The sequence below is a fragment of the Microcebus murinus genome, chromosome 16, assembly GCF_040939455.1.
Source record: "Microcebus murinus isolate Inina chromosome 16, M.murinus_Inina_mat1.0, whole genome shotgun sequence".
Lineage (NCBI taxonomy): Eukaryota > Metazoa > Chordata > Mammalia > Primates > Cheirogaleidae > Microcebus > Microcebus murinus.
The window spans coordinates 70,185,652-70,207,861 of record NC_134119.1 but is presented as its reverse complement, the minus strand read 5'-3'; the positions used below and the strand labels follow the sequence as shown (position 1 = coordinate 70,207,861).

The 22,210-nt window shown below is 39.6% G+C and overlaps 1 protein-coding gene and 1 long non-coding RNA gene across 8 annotated transcripts in view; one reads left to right on the top strand and one right to left on the bottom strand.

Moving 5' to 3' along the window:
• LOC142861119 (uncharacterized) overlaps positions 1–22,210 on the top strand; it is a 41,712-nt gene that overhangs the window by 11,094 nt on the left and 8,408 nt on the right. The window contains exons 4-5 of one of the 4 annotated variants that reach the window (XR_012912495.1): positions 1,204–1,286; positions 4,524–5,698. This is a non-coding gene — a long non-coding RNA (uncharacterized LOC142861119). Of the gene's footprint in view, positions 1–1,203; positions 5,699–22,210 lie in introns of those variants that run through there. The other 3 variants (XR_012912493.1, XR_012912494.1, XR_012912492.1) reach the window with 3 other exon arrangements.
• Positions 2,198–21,155, bottom strand: ZNF470 (zinc finger protein 470). Of its 4 annotated transcripts, none has more exons than XM_012757775.3 (7): positions 20,818–21,155; positions 20,351–20,608; positions 19,585–19,717; positions 18,168–18,259; positions 12,538–12,664; positions 12,278–12,373; positions 7,600–9,567 (listed from the first exon to the last, which is right to left on the bottom strand). In XM_012757775.3, exons 4-7 carry the CDS (start codon positions 18,174–18,176, stop codon positions 7,694–7,696), a joined length of 2,106 nt encoding a protein of 701 aa, XP_012613229.1. In that variant the 5' UTR covers positions 18,177–18,259; positions 19,585–19,717; positions 20,351–20,608; positions 20,818–21,155; the 3' UTR covers positions 7,600–7,693. The 4 variants fall into 4 exon arrangements, with proteins under 4 accessions (XP_020139059.1, XP_012613229.1, XP_012613231.1 ...); XM_012757777.3 differs by having other exon boundaries at positions 20,351–20,423; XM_012757779.2 differs by lacking the exon at positions 20,818–21,155 and adding an exon at positions 13,071–13,144 and having other exon boundaries at positions 20,351–20,811.

Here is a 22,210-nt window from a genome sequence, read left to right as displayed (position 1 = left end):
CAGTTGTTAACATTATGGGTCATATTCTTTTCCCATACATAAAGAAAAACATTTATTAAATCACAGAATTTTATTTTTTGAGTCCGTGGATTCATGCTCCATATACTGATCTGTAAATCACCCTCCTTTTGTAAAACTTAATAGATTGTGCTCATCTTTAACATATCACAATGTTGAGCATTACCATATCCGGTTTAAGGACATATAGTATTTATATTGCTATATAGACATAGTATATTAAGAATAATAATTTGTGTATAGCTGGAAATTTACTTGTGGTGTCTTTATTTTATTTAGATTATCCTGTTATAAATAGCCCTGGAAAGAACATCACCATATATGCATCTGTGTACAATTTTAAATCCCACTTTCACTCTTTTTTATAATTCCTTCGTGATTCCCGATTTTCTTTCTTTTTTTTTTTTTTTTTTTCAGACAGTCTCTTACACTTGTCCAGAATAGGTACAGCTCATTGCAATCTCATGCTCCTGGGCTCCAGCAATCTACCTGCCTCAGCCTCCCAAGTAGCTGGGAGTACAGGTGCCAGCCACCTCACCCAGCTAATTTTTGTCTACTTATTTTTTAGAGATGGGGTCTCACTCTTGCTCAGGCTGGTCTCAAACTTCTGACCCCACGCAATCCTTTCGCTTCAGCCTCCCAAACTGCTAGTATTACAGGCACGAGCCACCCTACCTGGCCTGTGATTCCTGATTTATGCTTTTCTCTTGCCTTAGGAGACCTGAGATAATAGTGTTTAATGTCTTACAAGATCATGAGAAGAATTTTTGGCTTTGCTGCTCCATATAACTTATTAACATTTAGAAGTATTGCTGCTCTCCCCAGGTACATACACAAATAATTGACAATGAAATCCTAGAAGGTTTGAGAAAGTGGTATCTCACTGGTGATCAGGTCACTGGATTCTTTAAGAAACATCGTTTTGCATAGGCTGGTTTTCATTTACTACGTGTCAGGAAGAGTATTTTGAACATCCCTGGTTTGGCATCTGTAATGGGGGTGCTCTAGGCCCTCTTCTAGATACTCAGTGAGGAGTCTGTCACTAGCACCAACCACAAGGGAAGTAACTTGCTTCTAGGTAGACATTTGTATCTTGCTGTCACAAACATTTGTAGACAGCAACATGTAACCCTAATGGGGGTAGCAGGTAAAGATACTGAGCAGGCTTTGGTCTGTCCATTTCAGGATGAACAACCTTCCCACTTCCGTGAATGCCATGGAGTTTGTCTTTGCATTTGCGAGGAACTACAGAGTAGAAGACATCTAAGGTGAGCCTATTCATGTAAGAAACGCTGAGTGTCTGCTGTGCCATGTATTTTTATAAGCAGGAGGGATACTAAAATGAATAATAAAATGAATGATAGGACAAAAGATACATGTGCCCTTGGGAGCTCACATTCTAGTGAACATCTTAATTTTTGGTGTCTCCTGATAGTTGTTCTAGGCAATAACCATCCTGAAGCCTTCGATAAGGTGCTGGTTTTCCTAGAACTTGGCATTACAAAATCTGCCTTGGATGTCTTCTGGTAAGACTAGTTGAGAAGCAACCAAAGCACTTTATGTTTAGTGATTCTCACTTCGGATGTGGTCCCTGGGCCTACATACCAAGATGGGAGTCAATGCACATATGCAGGCACCTATGTGTGTGCACACACATATGAACAAAGCCTTGACAAATAGCAATGCAAGACTGTTAGTGAAGCTATTACGAATAGTGGGAATATGAATCATCTTTCATTTTCCTCCATATACTTTCTAGAAATGCCTGAAGTTTCGTTGATAGTGTGCATGTATTTCAACACAAATTTTTTTTAAAAGCTATTTCCAGGCCGGGCGCGGTGGCTCACGCCTGTAATCCTAGCACTTTGGGAGGCCGAGGCGGGCGGATCGCTCAAGGTCAGGAGTTCGAAACCAGCCTGAGCGAGACCCCGTCTCTACCAAAAATAGAAAGAAATTAATTGACCAACTAAAAATATATATACAAAAAATTAGCCGGGCATGGCGGCGCATGCCTGTAGTCCCAGCTACTCGGGAGGCTGAGGCAGTAGGATCGCTGAGCCCAGGAGATTGAGGTTGCTGTGAGCCAGGCTGACGCCACGGCACTCACTCTAGCCTGGGCAACAAAGTGAGACTCTGTCTCAAAAAAAAAAATAAAATAAAATAAAAAAAAATAAATAAATAAAAGCTATTTCCATATGTTTGTGGATGTTTCTGTGTGTACAGATTAAAAGCTTACATTTAAACTTTTGAAATACTTTGTTGGAAAAGTCCGATACACATATTTTTAAAAAATCAGAATAATGTAGTATGTAGGGTAAAAACACAAAACTCTACTCACCACCCCCCACCACTACCAATCTACTATCTTCTCTCCCAATAGCCACCATTTCTAGTTTCTTCTGTATTTTCCAAAAGTAGCCTGTGCATACATAGACATATGTGTCTCTCCCTTCTTTTTTACACAGGTAGTGATATACTATGCACATTACGTACTAAGCAACTTCCTTTTTAAAATTCCATGATATGTCTTGACAGTTGTTCCATGCTAACACATACAGACCTAGCCCAGTTTTAAAAATTGCTACAGAGTGTCCTATTGTGTGAATGTGCTTTAATATATTCAACAATCTTTTCTATTAATAGTTTACAGTTATTTCTGACCACATTGGAGCTATGATGCTGCAGTGAATGCTCTTGAATACATCTTTGAACACATATAGGATAAGTTCTTAAAGGCAGAATTGCTGAATCCAAGCTGTACATTTTAGACATTGATAGTGATCATCAAGAGGCCATCTAGAGAGGTTGTGCTATTTTGCAATCCTACAAGTAATTCAAGGAGCACCTTTTTTTCATGTCTTGTTAAAATGTCTATCAGCCTTTTTGATCTTTGTCAACTTGACAGTTGAAAAGGTATATTGTATATTAATTTGCATTTCTTTTCTCATACATGAATTTGAAAACTTACTATTTTTATTTTGTGGTGAACTAATCTTTTCCCCTTTATTTAAGTAAATTTTAGAAATTTTTCTTATTAAAGTTTAATAGCTTTTTTTTCAGAGAATTATTTTTATTTTTCACTTGCTTATTGAATAGAATGCCATTTTTCCCCTCCATTTTTCTTTTGGGTTTGAAATCCAAGGAGTCAAATAATTCCCAAGGTATAATTATAGTTATTATTAAGTTCAGATGTAAGACATCAAAGGCTTACTTCAAGGATTATAAAATGGTTGTTAATCAAATTTGCATCAAGAAGAACAATTAGTTATATATTTGTTACATGTTTACAGATTCTAGGATTAAAGGGTTTAAATGTATCTCTTAGTATAGTTACTATTAACTGCATCCCATGATTTATTGTCATTCACTTATTCAGAATTTTTATATATATTTGCCTAATTATTATTACTAGTGATATCCTCATAGAAATTGAAAAGAATTACACCCAGTCTTAAAAATTAGGCATTATATTGTTTTAGGTTGTTTCCAATGGTTAATTTAATTTAATTAGGCAAACAGATATAAAAATACTGTAAAATATCTATGACTGTTGTTTTAATTTTCAGCAAATTATGGGGGTACAAACATTTAGGTTACGCATATTGCCCTGGTCCCCCCTGCTTCACTCAAGTCAGAGCTTCAAGCGTGTCCATCCCCCAGATGGTGCACATCACACTCATTATGTATGTATATACACATCATCTCCTCCCTCCCTCCCATCTTCCCGATACCCAATAAGTGTTATTACTAATTAGATGTTGATCAGCTAAAACCAATTTGATGGTGAGTACATGTGGTGCTTATTTTCCCATTCTTGGGATAATTCACTTAGAATGGGTTCTAGCTCTATCCAGAATAATAAAAGAGGTGCAATATCACCATTGTTTCCTGTAGCTGAATAGTACTCCATGGTATACATATACCACATTTTATTAATCCATTTATGTATTGATGGGGACTTGGGCTGTTTCCACATCTTTGCAATTATGACCTGTGCTGCTATAAACATTCAATTGCAGGTGTCAATTAGACAAGAGAGGGAATTAAGGGCATCTAAATGGGGGCAGAAGAGATCAAACTCTCACTCTTTGCTGAGGATATGATATTATACCTAGAAAACCCCAAGGATTCAACCAAGAGACTCCTGGAATTGATAAATGAATTCAGTAAAGTCTCAGGATACAAAATCAATACACACAAATCAGAGGTATTCATATATGTCAATAACAGTCAAACTGAGAACCAAATCAAAGACTCAATACCCCTCACAATAGCAACAAAGACAATAAAGTACCTAGGAATATATTTAACTAAGGAGGCAAAAGATCTCTACAGGGAGAACTATGAAACACTGAGGAAGGAAATAGCAGACGATGTAAACAGGTGGAAAACCATACCATGCTCATAGGTCAGCAGAATCAACATTGTTAAAATGTCTATACTGCCCAAAGTGATCTACACATTCAATGCAATCCCTATCAAAATACCATCATCATTTTTCACAGATATAGAAAATTTTATGCTTCGTATGGACCCAGAGAAGACCCCATATAGCAAAAGCAATCCTAGTCAAAAAGAACAAAATGGGAGGCATCAATTTACCAGACTTCAAAATATAACAAGGCTATAGTAACTAAAACAGCATGGTACTGGCACAAGAACAAAGACATTGACCAATGGAACAGAACTGAGAACTAAGATATAAAACCATCCTCATATAGCCCTCTGATCTTTGAAAAAGCAAACAAAAACATACACTGGGGAAAAGAATCCTTATTCAATAAACGGTACTGGGAAAGCTGGATAGCCACATGTAGAAGACTGAAACAGGATCCACACCTTTCACCTCTCACAAAAATCAGCTCATGGTGGATAACAGGCTTAAACCTAAGGTGTGAAAGTATAAGAATTCTAGGCTAAAACTTTGGAAATACTCTTCTAGACGTTGGCCTAGGCCAAGAATTTATGAAGAAGACCTCAAAGGCAAGCACAGCAACAACAAAAATAAATAAGACCTGATCAAATTAAAAAGCTTCTGCACAGCCAAAGAAACTGTCACAAGAACAGACAGACAACCTACAGAATGGGAGAAAATATTCGCATGCTACACATCTGATAAAGGACTGATAAGGAGAATCTCTATAGAACTCTTGGAAATCAGCAAGAAAAAAATCAAGCAACCCCATCAAAAAGTGGGCAAAGGACATAAACAGAAACTTTTCAAAAGAAGACAGAATAATGGGCAACATACATATGTAAAAATGCTCAACATCTTTAATCATCAGGGAAATGCAAATCAAAACAACAATGAGAAATCACTTAGCCCCAGTGAGAATGGCCTTTATCAAAAAGTCCCAAAACCATAAATGTTGGCGTGGATGTGGAGAGATAGGAACACTCGTACACTGCTGGTGGGAATGCAAACTAGTACAACCTCTGTGGAAAGCAATATAGAGATACCTCAAAGAGATACAAGTAGATCTGCCATTTGATCCAGCAATCCCGTTACTGGGCATCTACCCAAAACACCAATAGCTCTTGATATGGCAAGGAAACTAACCCTTTGTAATTTGTATTGCAAATACATTTTTCTAGCTTGTCATTGTGTTTCCACATTGCTTATGGCATTTTTTGTTCTTTTCAAGAAAAATACATTAAAAAATCTATGTTTTTCTAGTGAGCTAAGTGTCCCAATTGCATTTGATCCAACCATCTTTTCCCCACTGCAATGAAAATGCCTTTTTGTCATATATAAGAGGAGTCTGAAATATGCTCTGGATAAGATTGTCCATCCCAAAGCCTCTATGCCTCCATCAGCAGAAGTGAAGAGGGAGCCTGAAAGTGCCATTTTCTAGTAGTCATGTGCTCTGGATAAGAGCTCCCCTCATCTGGCCCTCCTATATGCACAGGCAGCACTCAACAGGAAACCCAAGAGCTCTGCATGTACCAGGAAAAAAAGTGCCCCTCCAGGCTACTGAAGGACATGGGATTTCTTTTTGGGGTGATGAAAATGTTCTGAAATTGAGTGTGGTGATGGTTGCACAACTCTATGAACATACTAAGAGCCATTAACATTTCACACTTTACGTGGAACTTCAGGGATTCCCCTTCATTTCTGCTGACAGAGGCACAGAGGATAGGAAATCGGTGGCCTTCTCTAGAACTTTATGGTATGTGAATTATATCTCAATAAAGCTGTTACTTAAAAAAACAAAAGCCCCAAAACATATCCTTCCACTAGCCTCTACTAAATCAATATTTATAAGCACAAACAGAACACTCACAATCCTTGTTAAACCATCAAGTCTCCCTTCCTTCACTGAAAGCATCATAAACATCTGCCTTAGAACTATCATGACTATTCTCATTGTGCCCTTTTTGTCTGACAGTTACCTCTATTTTTCCCTCGTCCTCTGCCTCTAATGTTCATATGTTCTGGGGATAGTAAGGTACCCCCACTCAGCACTCCCTAGCTTCTTTAGTATCACTTCTCTATATGGAACATATATACTTATCACATAATATGTATATAATTGTCTTCTCCTACTAGATCTGTGAAGGCAAAAATTTTTGTCCATTTTGTAGTTCTGTATCCCCAGAACATAAAACAGTGCCTGGCACATTAGCAAATGCCGAACTAATATTAAGTGAATGAGTACTACATTCTCAATGTAAACTACATTCCTTGCTAAAATCATAATTCTATAGATCATCAGAATCAGCTTATCAATAAAAAAACACATTGGGTTTTTACTGGAATATCTATGTATTTACAAATTTAACTTAGGGAAAAATATCTTTACCAGATTGAGTCTTTCTATACAGATATATGTCTAGCCTTCCTATTCTGTAATGTTTAAAAAATAAGTTTATAAGCTAATCATAGTGTATATATTTTTCTGTTTTTACATGTCTTGTCAATCTCGTAGAACAAGATGGGAAGTTTTAGCGCATCTTATTTTATACTCTAGAACAATTTAAACGCCACAGGAATTGTATTGTTTTCTAAAGGTTAAAATACTGAACTATACCTTTTGGTTTATTTCATGGCTATTAATCTATTCAACGTTTTTAGCTTCTTAGTTAATTTTGTTTTCATTAATAATACTATCCCCTGGCTAGTCCTACATTTTAACAAATGCTTTTGTCCTAATTGGCTTACTCTAGGTGTCAGATGAAGTGAGAGCTCCTCATCAGTAATGCCACATGTCCTTATATTCTTACATAGGGAGTGGTAGGCTACCATGTTCCCTTGTGCATCACAAAATTTTCAATTCTGAGTTTGTTCAGAGTCTTCTGTTTGCTCTAAAATTTGTAGGTTTTACCTAATTGTTAATTTTATTAATACCTGCACTTTAATATGACAATTCATAGAGAAACATTTACCTTAATGGCTAGCATTTATTTAGCACTAACTATATGCCAGGAATTTTGTGCTAAACCCTTGAAATGGATTAGTTAATATATTTTTCAAATGGGATAGTAACATGAATATACGTTTTTATTTTTAAAAGAGGCTGCTAAATGTTAAAAATGTACTTGAGAGAAGCAAGAGGGACAACAATTATAGAATTGCAAAAAGCAAATTAAGATAGTTGCTTTATGGACTATGGTGAATAGGACACATAGGCTGGAAAAAAGTAAATGGATTCTAGAGGCATTTAAAATAATGAATCTATAAGACTTGGTGGTATGGGAGTGAGGAGGAGGGAACAATTGAGGATGACTCTCCAGTATGAATTCGCTGATGATGAGCAAGATGTACACTCTGCCTGAAGGCTTTTCCACATTCTTTACATTCATAGGGTCTTTCTCCAGTATGAATTCTCTTATGCAGTGTAAGATGGGCAATCTGGCTGAAAGCTTTGCTACACTCCTTACACTCGTAAGGCTTCTCTCCTGTATGAATTCTCTGATGGAGAGTAAGAGATTTACGATGGCTAAAGGCCTTCCGACAAACATTACATTCATAAGGTTTCTCACCAGTATGACATCTTTGATGACAAATCAGAGATGCTTTCTGCCTGAATGCCTTCCCACATTCAAGACATTCATATGGTCTTTTGCCAGTGTGGAGTCTCTGATGCTGAACAAGATATGAGCTGTAACTAAAGGCCTTCCCACATTCAATACATTCATAAGGCTTCTCACCACTATGACCTCTCTGGTGTTGAACCAGGTGTGCAATCTGACTGAAGGCCTTACCACATTCCTTACATTCATAAGGTTTCTCTCCAGTATGTATTTTCTGATGTTGCACAAGGTGTGCATTTTGGCTGAAAGTTTTGCCGCATTCCTTACATTCGTAAGGTTTCTCTCCAGTATGAATCCGCTGATGATGAGCAAGGTGTGTGCTCTGCCGGAAAGCTTTCCCACATTCCTTACATTCATAGGGTTTCTCTCCGGTATGAACTCTTTGATGAAGAGTAAGGGAGCCACGGTGGCTAAAAGCTTTCTCACAGATATCACATTCATAAGGTTTCTCTCCTGTATGAACTCTCTGATGTACTGTCAGGGATGAGCCATGGCTAAAGGCCTTCCCACACACATTACATTTGTAAGGTCTCTCTCCAGTATGAATTCTCTTATGTTGAGTAAGTCCTATGTGATCAGTGAAAGCCTTCCCACAATCAACACAGTCAAAGGGTTTCTCTCCAGTATGATAATATCGTCGATGACGTATCAGAGAAGCGTTCTGCCTGAATGCTTTCCCACAGTCAATACATTCATAAGGTCTTTTCCCAGTGTGAATCCTTCGATGATGAGCTAGGGATGAGCAATCACTAAAAGCCTTCCCACACTCAATACATTCATAGGGCTTCTCTCCAGTGTGAACCCTCTGATGTTGAGCAAGGTGTGCAAGCTGGCTGAAGGCTTTATTACACTGCTTACATTGATAAGGTTTTTCCCCAGTATGAACTCTCTGATGTTGAATAAGATGAGCATTCTGGCTGAAAGTCTTCCCACATTCAATACATTCAAAGGGTTTTTCCCCTGTGTGTATTCTCTGATGTTGAGCAAGGTGGGCACTCTGGCTAAAGGCCTTTCCACATTCAATACATTCATAGGGTTTCTCTCCAGTATGAATTCTTTGATGAAGAGTAAGGGTTGAAATTTTGCTGAACATTTTCTCACAGTCATTACATTTTAAAAGTTTCTTTTCTCCATAGACTTGCTTGTGTTTTTTTACAATTGAATATGTTTTTGAGCTTTTCTTACCTGAATCAAAATTATATATCCTCTTTTCCATGGGAAAAACCTGCTTTATATAAGATAATGTATTCAGATGAAAAACTGTCTCAGACTTGTTAGAGTAGTCTCTTTTCTCAGTAAGGCTATCTATACGAGTTATTATCTGTTGCCTAATGTGGGTCCTCTGACTTACCGGCTCCCTCTCAGACAGGTCTTGACATTTCCAGTTTTCCCCTAAAGTGGAACATTCAAGGTCATAGCTTGTAAGTGTTTCCATTATTATTGCATGGGGTAATTTTTCTTCATAAACATCCTGGTTTAGAGATAATTCCTTAGTCACCCACACATACTCCAAGTCTGAAAGATATTAAGAAAGCAAATGTCTCCTTTATTAAATGCTAGAAGAATGGAAACCTCAAAAATGAAACCATGTGAATCAAACAGTTACTGAGGCCCACAAAAGGCACATATATTTTTTTTTTTTTTTGAGTCAGGGTCTTACTATGCTGTGTAGGTGGGCCTTGAACTCCTGGGCTCAAGCAATTCTCCCACCTCAGCCTCCCAAGTAGCTGGGACTACAAGGGCATACCACTGTGCCTGGCTTAACATGTTTTTAACAGTTTTTAGGTAATAATAGGCGATGCAATCATCCTTTCATTCTTGGAATAAACCTTCACTGGTTATAATGTATTATTTCAATATGATCTTTTAAGATTTTCCATCAACATGGATAATTGGGATTTGTAATTTCCTTTTTTGGTACTATTTTGATTTTTTCTTTTTTTTTTTTGAGACAGAGTCTCACCTTGTTGCCCAGGCTAGAGTGAGTGCTGTGGCATCAGCCTAGCTCACAGCAACCTCAAACTCCTGAGTTCAAGCAATCCTCCTGCCTTAGCCTCCCAAGTAGCTGGGACTACAGGCATGCGCCACCATGCCCGGCTAATTTTTTCTATATATGTATTAGTTGGCCAATTAATTTCTTTCTATTTATAGTAAAGATGGGGTCTCCCTCTTGCTCGGGCTGGTTTCGAACTCCTGACCTTGAGCAATCTGACCATCTCGGCCTCCAAGAGTGCTAGGATTACAGGCGTGAGCCACCGCGTCCAGCCCTATTTTGATTTTAGTATCAAGTATTATATACTATGTTCATAAACAAAAAAATTTAAACTGTACTTTTTATTCTTTATCCTGGAATAATTTAAATAATGCTGGTAATATTTTTCCTTAAGGTTTTACATCGAATTGATTTGTAAAACTATTTGGGGATGTGGCTTCTTTTATTGGGGGAGGCAGTTCATACACAACTTTCTATATTTCTTTCAGGATAACCAGTCTATTTAAATTTTTTGCCTCCTCTGGTGTCAGTTATGCTAATGTATATTTTCATATTCTCCTAGAATATCATCTATTTTAAGTTATGCATCTGTGGTTACCATTGTTTCTTTTTTGTTTTCTCTCATTTGCCCTGACAGTTTATATATTTATTACTGTACATAGTTAGGGCTACAGTAACCTACGAAAAATACTCTTCTTGAAACTCTAGGAAATGAAAGCAGGAAAAGGCCAACCCGCAAGCCACAAAATAAACTGTGACCATCTCATTTGAGGCTCATTTCCTTGCAATATATATCCACAGTCTCTTATCTAGCTTTCTAAACCAGAAAAATAGCTCTGAAGCAAAATAGGGAAATAAGAAAAAAAATTGTGAATAACATAAACTAAGCCCCAAATTCCACTGAGTACAATTTAAGTGGAGAAATGATGGACATATGGGAAGAAGGTAATATTTGTGAACTAATCTCTTCATCTTTCCTATGGGTATCAAAAGATGAAGTTTTGAATTTCAAGTGGATGAATTTCAAAATACAGATTAAAAAAAATAAAGACATAAATAAAGGTAACAATCTATAGAACTAAAATCCTTCCCAATTCAAGGGCTGAGGTGGTGTAAAGGGGAAAAAGAGGAAAAACAGACATACTAAACATCAAAGGAAGAATAAATAACAGGACAGGCACAGTGGCTAACACCTGTAATCCCAGTGCTTTAGGAGGCTGAGGTGGTGGAAGGATCACTTTGTGACCAGGAGTTCAAGACCAGCAACATAGTGAGATCCTGTTGCTACAAAAATTAAAAATTAGCCAGGCATAGTGGTGTATCCTAGCTACTCAGAAGGCTGACATTGGAGGATCCCTTGAGCCCAAGAGTTTGAAGTTACAGTGAGCTATGTATGACTGGGCCACTGCACTCCAGCCTGGGCAACAGAGTAGAACCCTGTCTCATTCATAAATAAATAAATAACAAATGAAACACAAAAAGATAAAAACATTTAAGGGCAAAGAGAAGAACATAGCTGCAATATATATTAACACAATAAACTCACCTTTTAAAGAAAGGAAAACATTTAAACCAGTTCAAAAACTAAACATAAATTTGTCTAAAGAATTCAGAAATGCTTAAAATCAGGGATGCTGGCCAGACACAGTGGCTCACGCCTGTAATCCTAACACTCTTAGAGGCAGGCGGATTGCTCAAGGTCAGGAGTTTGAAACCAGCCTGAGCAAAAGCAAGACCCTGTCTCTACTATAAATAGAAAGAAATTAATTGGCCAACTAATATATATATATATAGAAAAAATTAGCCAGGCATGGTGGCACATGCCTGTAATCCCAGCTACTTGGGAGGCTGAGGCAGGATTGCTTGAGCCCAGGAATTTGAGGTTGTGGTGAGCTAGGCTGGCTGTGGCACTCACTCTAGCCTGGGCAACAAAGCGAGACTCTGTCTCAAAAAAAAAAAAAAAATCAGGGATGATTACCACAATATGGTACTTGAGCAGAACTAGGTAAGGATCAGTGGCACAAGAGTTCAGAAATAGACCCTGGTATGTATCAGAAATGAGTAAAGGTAAAGGAGGCACATCATACCAGTGGGGAAGAAAAGAAACATTCAAAAACCGGTATTAGAACAAGTTTCAATTAGGAAGTGAGCGTGAGAAGTGTTTTACAACAAATATCAGAGAGAAGAACATCTTGAAAATAGTTTCTCCATCTCTTGGTATCTTGCACTCACCTGGGCACAGGCCTCCAGTAATCTTTCCTTTCATCACCCAGGGCTCTTTCTCTTGCTCCAATAAGGAGATCACATCTGGCTTAGAAATACAAAGACCTGAATATATATATATAAAAAGATATAAAAATTGGTTAAGCTGTTAGTAATTCAGAGCTATGATTCAGTCCAAATTGTCTCAAGACCATTTTCTAGGAAAATGCTGATAAAGGCATAAAAGACCACTGAATCATGGAGAGGTGGAAGAAAGAAGATACTCTTACCTACTGAAACCAGATTCCTGTAGTTTTCCAACATCACCTTCCTATACAAACTTCTCTGAGCAAGATTCAGCCACTGCCACTCATCTTCGGAGAAGTCTATGGCCACATCTGTGAAAGTCACCAAACCCTAAAATGACACAAATATAATTTTCTCAGTGTTTGTGTCCCAATGTGGCCGTGGGGTGTAAAGAGCTATCCTGTTCTTACTTTGGGATAAAAACATTGTGCTTAAGTAACTGCACCGAGGCTCTAAATGATCCAGGTCAGGTAGTTATGGACAACTTCTCTACCTAGCTATATAATACATATTATGAAAAAGAAAAAATAAGAGATACTCTCTGCTCTTCAAACATTTATACTTCTATGTTGTTAAGAATACATTCTCATGTGAAAAAATGTTGATTACATTCAAAACAGGATTTAATCAAGTGCTAAATCATGTAATTTTTATGTTAGGAGCTTAATCACTTCTCTATGTGAAGAAATTAAAGAGCTCTGGGATGTTAAGGAAAGTTGCAAGGAAAGATGCTGACCTGATGAATATGATTTCAATCTCCACAGTAGTTTCTAAGAAATCTTAGTGCTCTTGAGATGTTAAGAGGTGTGCCTAAAAAATGAAAGAAAAAAAAACCTAGCAATACTCTTTTCTTTTGAAATAAAAATATTTTGTATTAGGAGAGAAGAACACATTTGAAAAGTTGTTTTTTGATCATTTCCTGAGAAGTATTAGAAGAATCATGTGATATGAGCACATGTTGAACAATCTGTGCTTTCTTACATAAGCTGCTTTCCTAACCAACCAGCAAGGTCATCCACTACATGATTGCTGACAAATTTTCTACTTATTTTGTGACTTTCCTTCTATCTAGATAAAATAGTCTTAAATAAATACCAGTCTTGAATGAAACTAGAAAAAAGGTCTGATTACACTAAAGAATTCAGACTCTGGTACGGACTAGATGAGTGATCTCAGCCAAGTTAATTAACTCCCTTGTGCTTCAGTTTTCCCATCCAAAAAATGGGAATAATTTTAGTACGTACCTCACAGTAGCACTGTGAGAATTAAAGAAACAGGCATAAAGGACCTGGCACAAAGTAACTGCTCAACAGTTGTTGTCCATGATAGTGAAGAAGAAAGGAAGGAAAAGGGAAAGAGGAAGAAGAGCCCAAGAAGAATAGGTGAAACCTTTGGTCTAATACTTGAATAAAAGTTTATTTTATCTAACTGCAATATACTACAGTAGTTAAAAAAAGACATGGTCTCTAGAATCCAGACTACCTATGTTCAAATACTGTTCTGTTCAATAAGTCTAGGCTATTAGTTTTGTTTTCAACCATTGAAGATATTTTACAGAACTTGAGAGAACAGTCTATTGTATTTACAAACAATATTAACTATTTCTGTTGCACTTCCTTCAACTTGATGCTCCAAGTTCCCTTCTGGTATAATTTCTATCTGAAGACCTTCCCTTAGCAATTCTTTTAGAATTCTAGCAATAAATACTCTTAGTTTCTTTCATATAAGAAACTTTATTTCACTTTCATTCCCAAAGTCTATTTTCACTGGACATAGAATTCTGGGTTGACAGTTCTTTTCTTTGAGCACTTATAAAAATTTGTTCTACTTCCTTTGGAAGCTTCCATGATTTCTGATAAGAAATCCATAGTCATTCAAATCTCTGTTGCCCTATGTTATGCGTAATTATTCTCTGGCTGCTTTTTAAGCTATTTTGTCTTTAGTTTTCAGCAGGTTGGTTATCAAGTTTCCAGGCAGGGATTCCTTTGAGTTTATCACGCTGGGGTTTGCTGAGCTTCTTGGATCCAAAGGTTTATAACTTTCACTAAAGTTGGAAAATTTTTAATCATGATATCTTCAATTTTTTTTTTTTTTTACACTCTGCTTTCTCCTCTCCTTTTGGAATTCCAGTGATACACATGTCAGATGTTTTGGTATCATACCAGAGAGCCCTGAGGCTTTGTTTAATCTTTTCTTCTGTTGTTCATATTAGATAATTTCTAATTATCTTCAAGTTCACTAACTCATTCCTCTGTCTTCTCTATTCTCCAATTAAGCCCATCCTGTGAGTTTATTTTGGTTATATTTTTCCAATCTTGTTTATATTTTCTATTTCTTTGCTGAGATTTTCTGTTTTTCCATTGTTTCAAGAGTGTTCAACTTTACTTGGAGCATTTTATAATTAATAGCTGCTTTAAAATCTTTATCAGATAATTTCAACATTTGTGTTATATCAATGCTAGTATTTGCTGTCTTTTCCTCTGTGAATTGAGATTTTCGTGGTTTTTCCTCACTGAGTAACTTTGGATTGGATCCTGGACATTTTGGGTATTATGTTATGAAACTCTATGTCTTGTTTAAATCCTAAGGAGAATACTGATATTTTGTTTAGACTGAAAATTCCAGCCAGCCTTTTGTGAGCCGTATTTCAACATCAGTTCCATTTCCAAAACCTGTGCAGCGATATTTGTCCCTGTTCTACTTGTGCATCAGCAGTAGCCAACCTGAGACCAGGACAGTGGTCTACACTTGCGTTCACTTCTCAAAGGCTAATATGCTCCTTGGGGTCAGACACACGCATGAGCAGCTCAGAGCAAGCCCAAGAGTTCACAAACAATGTTACATGATTGATTTCAAAAACCCCTCCCTCGGCCGGGCACGGTGGCTCACACCTGTAATCCTAGCACTCTGGGAGGCCAAGGTGGGCAGATTGCTTGAGGTCAGGAGTTCAAAACCAGCCTGAGCAAGAGCAAGACCCCGTCTCTATTATAAATAGAAAAAAATTAATTGGCCAACTGATATATACAGAAAAAATTAGCCAGGCATGGTGGCACATGCCTGTAGTCCCAGCTACTCGGGAGGCTGAGGCAGCAGGATCGCTGGAGCCCAGGAGTTTGAGTTTGCTGTGAGCTTGGCTGACGCCATGGCACTTATTCTAGCCTGGGCAACAAAGCGAGACTCTGTCTCAAAGAACAAAACAAAACAAACAAACAAAACAAAACCCATCCTTCTCTTGAATCTTTCCAGTAACTTTCATTTTCTCTAGACTCCCTTTGTCCATCCTCTAGCCAAATAACTGGGGCTTATTCGTTCCATTCCACTGTGTATTTCCCATGACTGTACCCAACCCTGGGGCCAAGCAGGGAGAGGACAAAAACAGAAAAAAGCAAAGAGGGTTTACCCCACCCTCTTGGGAATATAGCTTTTCTGATCAGAGAGGAAATTTTTCTTCCCTCAGAGTGTCAGACTTTTGCAGATCCCCCATTTCTACTACCAAGACACAAGAAAACATAAAATAAAAAATTTATTTTTTATTTTTTTTAGAGACAGACTCACTCTATTGTGAGGATGGAATGCAGTGGTATGATTTTAGCTCAATGTAACCTCTAACACTTGGGTTCAAGTGATCTTCCTGCCTCAGCCTTCCAAGTAGGTGGGACTACAGGCACACACCACCAAAGTTGGCTAACTTCTAAAAAATTTTTTGTAGAAACAGGGTCACGCCATGTTTCCCAGGCTGGTCTTGAACTCCTGGCCTCAAGCAATCCTGCTTTAGCCTCCCAAAGTGCTGGGATTATAGGAGGGAGCCATTGCACACTGGAAGAAAATGTTCTGCCCTCTTCTCTGCTGAGTGCTAGGGGATCCGTTTTCCACCCCTTGAGCCAGAGCTAGATGGCTTCTCCTCCAGCTCTTTCTGTCCATGCCAACACACACCTCCAGGGTATGCTGAATCCACACCAGGAGATAACGGAGGGACAAAAAGGTAAACACACTTCAGTTTGGTGGTACTTCAAATCTGGGGCTCTTCCCCATCCTGCCTGCTAGTATTTACTTTTCAGAGAGCTCGCACTGCTGCTCCAGGCATGCTGTCCTTGTTTAATAAGAGCTGTGGGAAAGATCTTTCAGTGGGAAAAATAAGGTAGGTGTGCTTAGTCCATCTTACCCAGAACCAGGACTCTCAAATTCAGTGTAAATTATTTTTAAAATTATTATTCTACTGGAAATAAAAAGCAAATATACATATATTGTACTTATTCAATTTACATATGTTTGTACATATGAAAAACTTAGTCATTTTTCAACAATAAGCAAATAGTAGCTTACACAGCTAATATTTATACAGTGCTGACCATATTCTAGATATATTTCTAAATACTTAAAACTAGATTAACTCACTCATCCTTACAACAGTTTTATAAATTGGGTACTATTATTATCCCCATTTTATGGCTGAGGAAACTAAAATTAAGTAAATGAAATTAAGGCATATAATGAAGCTAGATTTGATACATAGGCCATCTGGTTCCAGAGTCAATGTTATTAACCTTTATTAACTATACTCTGCCACTCTTAAAATATTTTCCTCTGGCAAATGACAATAATGCTTTTGTTTAAAAAGTTTAAATGCTCCAAGAAACAAATTCCATTGGTAGTGTATGCTTTTTGGCATTATATCTAAGAAAAGGTGTGGTGCTACTGCCATTAAGTTGTTTGTTGTGTCTCTGACATAAAATGAAAACAATTCATTCCAAGTTATTTTTTATTGAATTTTCTAAGCTTATAAATCAAATTCAATAATTTCTTAAAATAATCAATTTGCTAGTGAAACCAGGTTAGCAGTTTAATCAGAACATGAACTGCAACACTTAAACTTTTATTATTGGTCATAAAAATATTAAAATTAAAAATATTGCAGAGTAGGGTCAGTTTGATAAACTCTAATCCACAAGGAACGAAAAACTAGGGATTTAGTCAAAGAAAATGATCAGAGATCAGGGCAAATATTCAACTATAAGAATGACTACTGTAAGACTCTCTATTAAACAGCAGAACAATAGCAACAATTTACCTATGGAATTACAAGAGGCTGATTAAACAGATTATGGTATTCATCCCAGAAAGAAAAAGGGATGCAGAACATTCCCTGGCCTTTTAAGATGCTGATGGCTCGGTGGTCAAGTGAGAAGGAGAAACCTCTGCATACTCTGGCCAGAATACCACCTATTCCTTCAAGATGAAACTCAGGAATCACTTCTTCTGTGCATTCCTCCCAACCCTTCCTCCTCTCAGCAGTGTATGTGATTATGCAGGCTATATCCCGCACAAGGATCCCTCCCTAAGGAAGCAAGAAGCTAAAATACAGTAGACTTCCTCTTGCCAGATTGTGTGGCCTGTCACAGAGCTTCACTAGTCCAGAGGAAGGGGCACCTTTTTTTTGTAATTCATCCAAAGACACCATATACTTATCACATTACATAAGTGCTTACTGCTTTTTCATTTTCCAACAGATTATGAGCTTTCTGAGAACCAGGACTAGCACTTAGGGACTAAGCACATTGTAGCTTTCAAATTTTCTCCAAGGACTATACTTCTGCTTTGTTAGAAAAGATTGAGCACAAGGCAGGGCTCAGACTGGGTCATTTCTTCAGTAAAAAATAAACACTGAGTAGGGAGAAGAAGAATCTCTGAGAGCACACTAGGCTGTCTGAGTCTATCCCTCACTCACGGTTCCGACACTCACCAGAAAGTGAGAAAATGGGAAACAGGCCCCAGGGTGGAACTCTTACGCAGACAATTTTCAGAAGAAAGCATACATTACCAAATACTAACTCACCGGGGACATGACTTTAAGAAGTTCAATTCCTGTCACCTCCACCTCTTCCTAGCTCTTCATTTGGAGAACAGCTATACTTTGAGAGGGCAGAGCTGGAGAAGGAGAAAGGAGTAGTGAGAGACCAAGTACCACTAATAGTCACAGCATAGAAACCCTCTCTTCCCTTCGGCTCCTTCCGTCCTCTCTCACCTCCCACCTCTGCCCCCACCCAAAGTCCAGGCACTCACTGGGAGACCTGCAATGAGAGAGCTGGGGTTTCCCCATCCCCCTCCTCAGCCACCCATTTATTAATATCAGACATGTACCGAGTGCACTGCACATATTAACACTCTCTTTTAATCTCCAATCTTCAAAGAAAGTAGGGGATATTGTCACTATTTTACCTATGAAAGCTATGGGAAGTGAAGCTCTTAAATAATGGAACCCAGTCACCAAGCTATGTCTGCCTGACTCTACCACCCAAGTTATTTGCTCAAGCAGACACCAGAAAACAACAGAAAATATGCCCCCTGTGCAACTGGCCAGGATTTGTGCAGAGTATATAAGACTTAATTCCTTGGAGAATGCCATCTTCCCCACAGAGAGGTATTACCTTTGTTACAACAAAGAGCCCATGTGGCTTGCAGATAATTAGACCAAAAATCATCATGAGACTCGGGTTCTTATTTTGCTTTGTGACAAGTTATAGTTTTGAAGAAGTTCCTTAACCGCACTGAGCCACGTTTCTTTAATCAGGAAGAGGATACAGTATTTGAATTAACTGTGGTTTCTTTCCTCTAAACTCCACTGACTTTTCAAGAGATTATTATAATGATGATAATAATGAATACTTACTGAACATTTATTATGTGACAGGAATTATACCTAGTACTTTGTATGTACAAGCTCATTTAATCTTATGACAATCTTATGAGGTATGTAATATTAGCATCTCCATTTTATATAAAAAGTGAGAGTTGGCCGGGGGGCCGTGACTCACGCCTGTAATCCTAGCACTCTGGGAGGCCGAGGCAGGAGGATCGCTCGAGGTCAGGAGTTCAGAACCAGCCTGAGTGAGACCCCTCTCTACCAAAAATAGAAGGAAATTAGTTGACCAACTAAAAATATATATAGAAAAAATTAGCCGGGCATGGTGGCGCATGCCTATAGTCCCAGCTACTCGGGAGGCTGAGGCAGTAGGATTGCTTGAGCCCAGGAGATTGAGGTTGCTGTGAGCTAGGCTGACACCATGGTACTCACTCTAGCCTGGACAACAAAGTGAGACTCTGTCTTAAAAACAACAAAAAAACAAAAAGTGAGAGTCATAAAGTTTAAGAAAAAAACCTGCTCAGTGGATGTTTGGGGATATGAACTTGTTAAGTTATTTAGCCTTCTCAGAGTCAGTTTCAACTGTCAAAAAGTAGTCAAGAATATTTACCTCAGGCAATTGTAGATGGGATTACATGACAGCTGGTACAGAGAGGAGCTCTGGGGTCAGCTTATTCTGGATCTGAATCCTGGCTCTTCTACTTACTGGTTATTTGTTACTCTCTGTGTTTCAGTGTCCTCACCTGTAAAAAGAAGATAAGGTATTAGTAGTTCCTACTTCCCAATGTTGTGAGGTTTGGTGTTAATACTCCCAAAAGATCTTAGAACTGCATCTGGCACATAGTGAGCACTTATTAAACATTATTATTATTGCATGCAATAAAACAAGCAAAGAACAATATGGCTATAAGCGGCAATTCTTTCCCTTCTTTAATTATGGGGGAGGGTCAGAGGGAAGGGAGAGAAATTAAAGGAATGACAATATTTTCTTTCATTGACTAGAAAGTGACTATGCCATAGAAAGACTGGAATTTCTCAGCATTTCTAGATGAAGCTATGATTCTCGCCTTCTTCCCAAGTCCCATCCCACAGCAATAAATGGGTAAAAAACTAAATGCTGAGATCTTTCTTGAAGAGCAACAGAGCACCCAGAAGTTATAACAGGGAATGTTCTCTCCACGTGGCTCCTTGGTGACACCCTAAGGACCTGGGTGGGGCGGGGCGGATCTGGTTAGGTGACCCCGGGCAAGTCAAGATCCCTCTCTAAACCCAGCTCCACACTCTGGGCCAAGGTGACTCTCCAGATGTTTGGACTCCTGGGTACACCAGCCTTAGAGGACTCTTGCAGCTGCACCCAATCCATCCGTCACTCTTACCTCTGTATGAGTCTCCACGGTCTCTGCTCCGCCCTGTCTCGTGGACGCAGGGACGTGTCCTGAGCTCTGCCCCCTCCATGTAAGGTGGACAAGAAATGCTCTAGCCTCAGCTGCCCCGCACGGGCACCTTCCTAGGACTCTAGGGCCTTGACGTGGCTGATTTGGGGGCGGGGCGGGTACTGAGTCTCCTGCAGGTGGCTTCCCAGCTCAGTCACACAAGGGGCTTCGGTCATTCCAAGACACACCGTCTTCCGCACTCTGCTGGGACGCCAGCGCAGACACGCACAGCCACGGTCACCGCGCTACCGCCGCCCAGACCCCTCTCACACAGGCGCACCCCCATTCACACGCGCAGCCGCCTCCTCCCAGGCGGTCCCGTACCCCACACCACGCACGGTCAGACGGTCCCCGAGCCACGCACGCACGTCCACGCCCACCCCCACGCGCCGGCGGGACGTCGACCTCACCGCACTCTGGGAGCCAGCAGCACCTTCCAGCCCCACCCGTCTGTCCCCCTCAGCCCCGGGCCGGAAGTGCGCTAGCCCGGCTAAAGCGCTTCCGGAAGTGGGCGTGCAAGAGCGCCGCGATGGCCCCTGGGAAATGTAGTCCTGAACGCGGCGGAGTCGAGTCTCTGGGAAACCTTGCAGCCCCGGGCCTGGGTCCTAGAAGCACGGGCCACCGTCATCAGGCGAACCGCACCCTAGACGCTTCTGGGAGCCGTCGCTAGGCTCCCAGTGAGCAGGCGCAGCTGCTAGCCACGGTAACTGAGTACCCGGTCCCAGCCCGCAGGCTCGAAGGCCCGTGGAGAGCCGGGTCGCAGGAGGCGTGGATGCGCAGGCGTGCTGGCTTCCTCAGGAGAAAAAAAAAAAAAAAAAAAAAAAAAAACACCACCACAGAGGGGCGGGGCTTAGGCCGGGCAGGCCCATGGAACACAAGAATGAAGAGAGTTGCATTTGCCTGCTGCTTTGTGCACTTGTGATTTGTGACCTTCTGACTATGTGCATGTGTAACCTGTTTTATTTTAAACCAGTTATCGCTCTCTGATGGAATCTACTCCGCTTTCTCTCCCCCCATTCTGTCTGTGCCTGCTAGAATCTCTGACGGCACACAGCTTTAGTCCTGTTCAGGATTACATCCTTAGTGACTAAGAGAGTTGGCATGTACCGTGTTTCCCTGAAAATAAGACCTACCCATAAAATAAGCCCTAGCAGCATTTTTAAGCATTTGCACAATGTAAGCCCTACCCTGAAAATAAGACCTAGTGATGGGCGTGGCTTCGCACCTTATCTGCACAGCCCATGCATTTTCTTGCGGAGTGGTAAAGCGGGAAAGACCACGAGCAGCCCTTCTCATCTGCCCTGTGAGAGCTCTGTGGCTCCACGTGAGAGATTGGGGCTGATGGTTCTAAAGGAAATACAGTCGCAAGAAATTCAGGATGGAATTCAGGGTTTGGAGAGTTACGATGATGTTCCAGAAGATGATGACTTAACTATATTTGAATAAATGTAGATGGTTGTACCGTACTTTAAAAAAAAACACATCCCCTGAAAATAAGCCCTAGGGTGTCTTCTTGAGGAAAAATAAATATAAGACCCTGTCTTATTTTCAGGGAAACACGGTAAGTGCTGAGGAAAAAAATCACTACATTTAGCATTAGCAATCTCACCTTGAAACATGTCATGGGCTCAGTGTGTCCTCCCAAAATGAGTATGTTGAAGCCCTTACACCCAATGTGATGGTATTAGGAGGTGGGGACTTTGGTAGGTAACTGAGTTTAGATTAGGCCATGAGAGTGAGACCCTCATGATGGAATTAGTGCCCTTATCAGAAGAGGAAAGAGAGGTCTTGCACCAGTAGGAA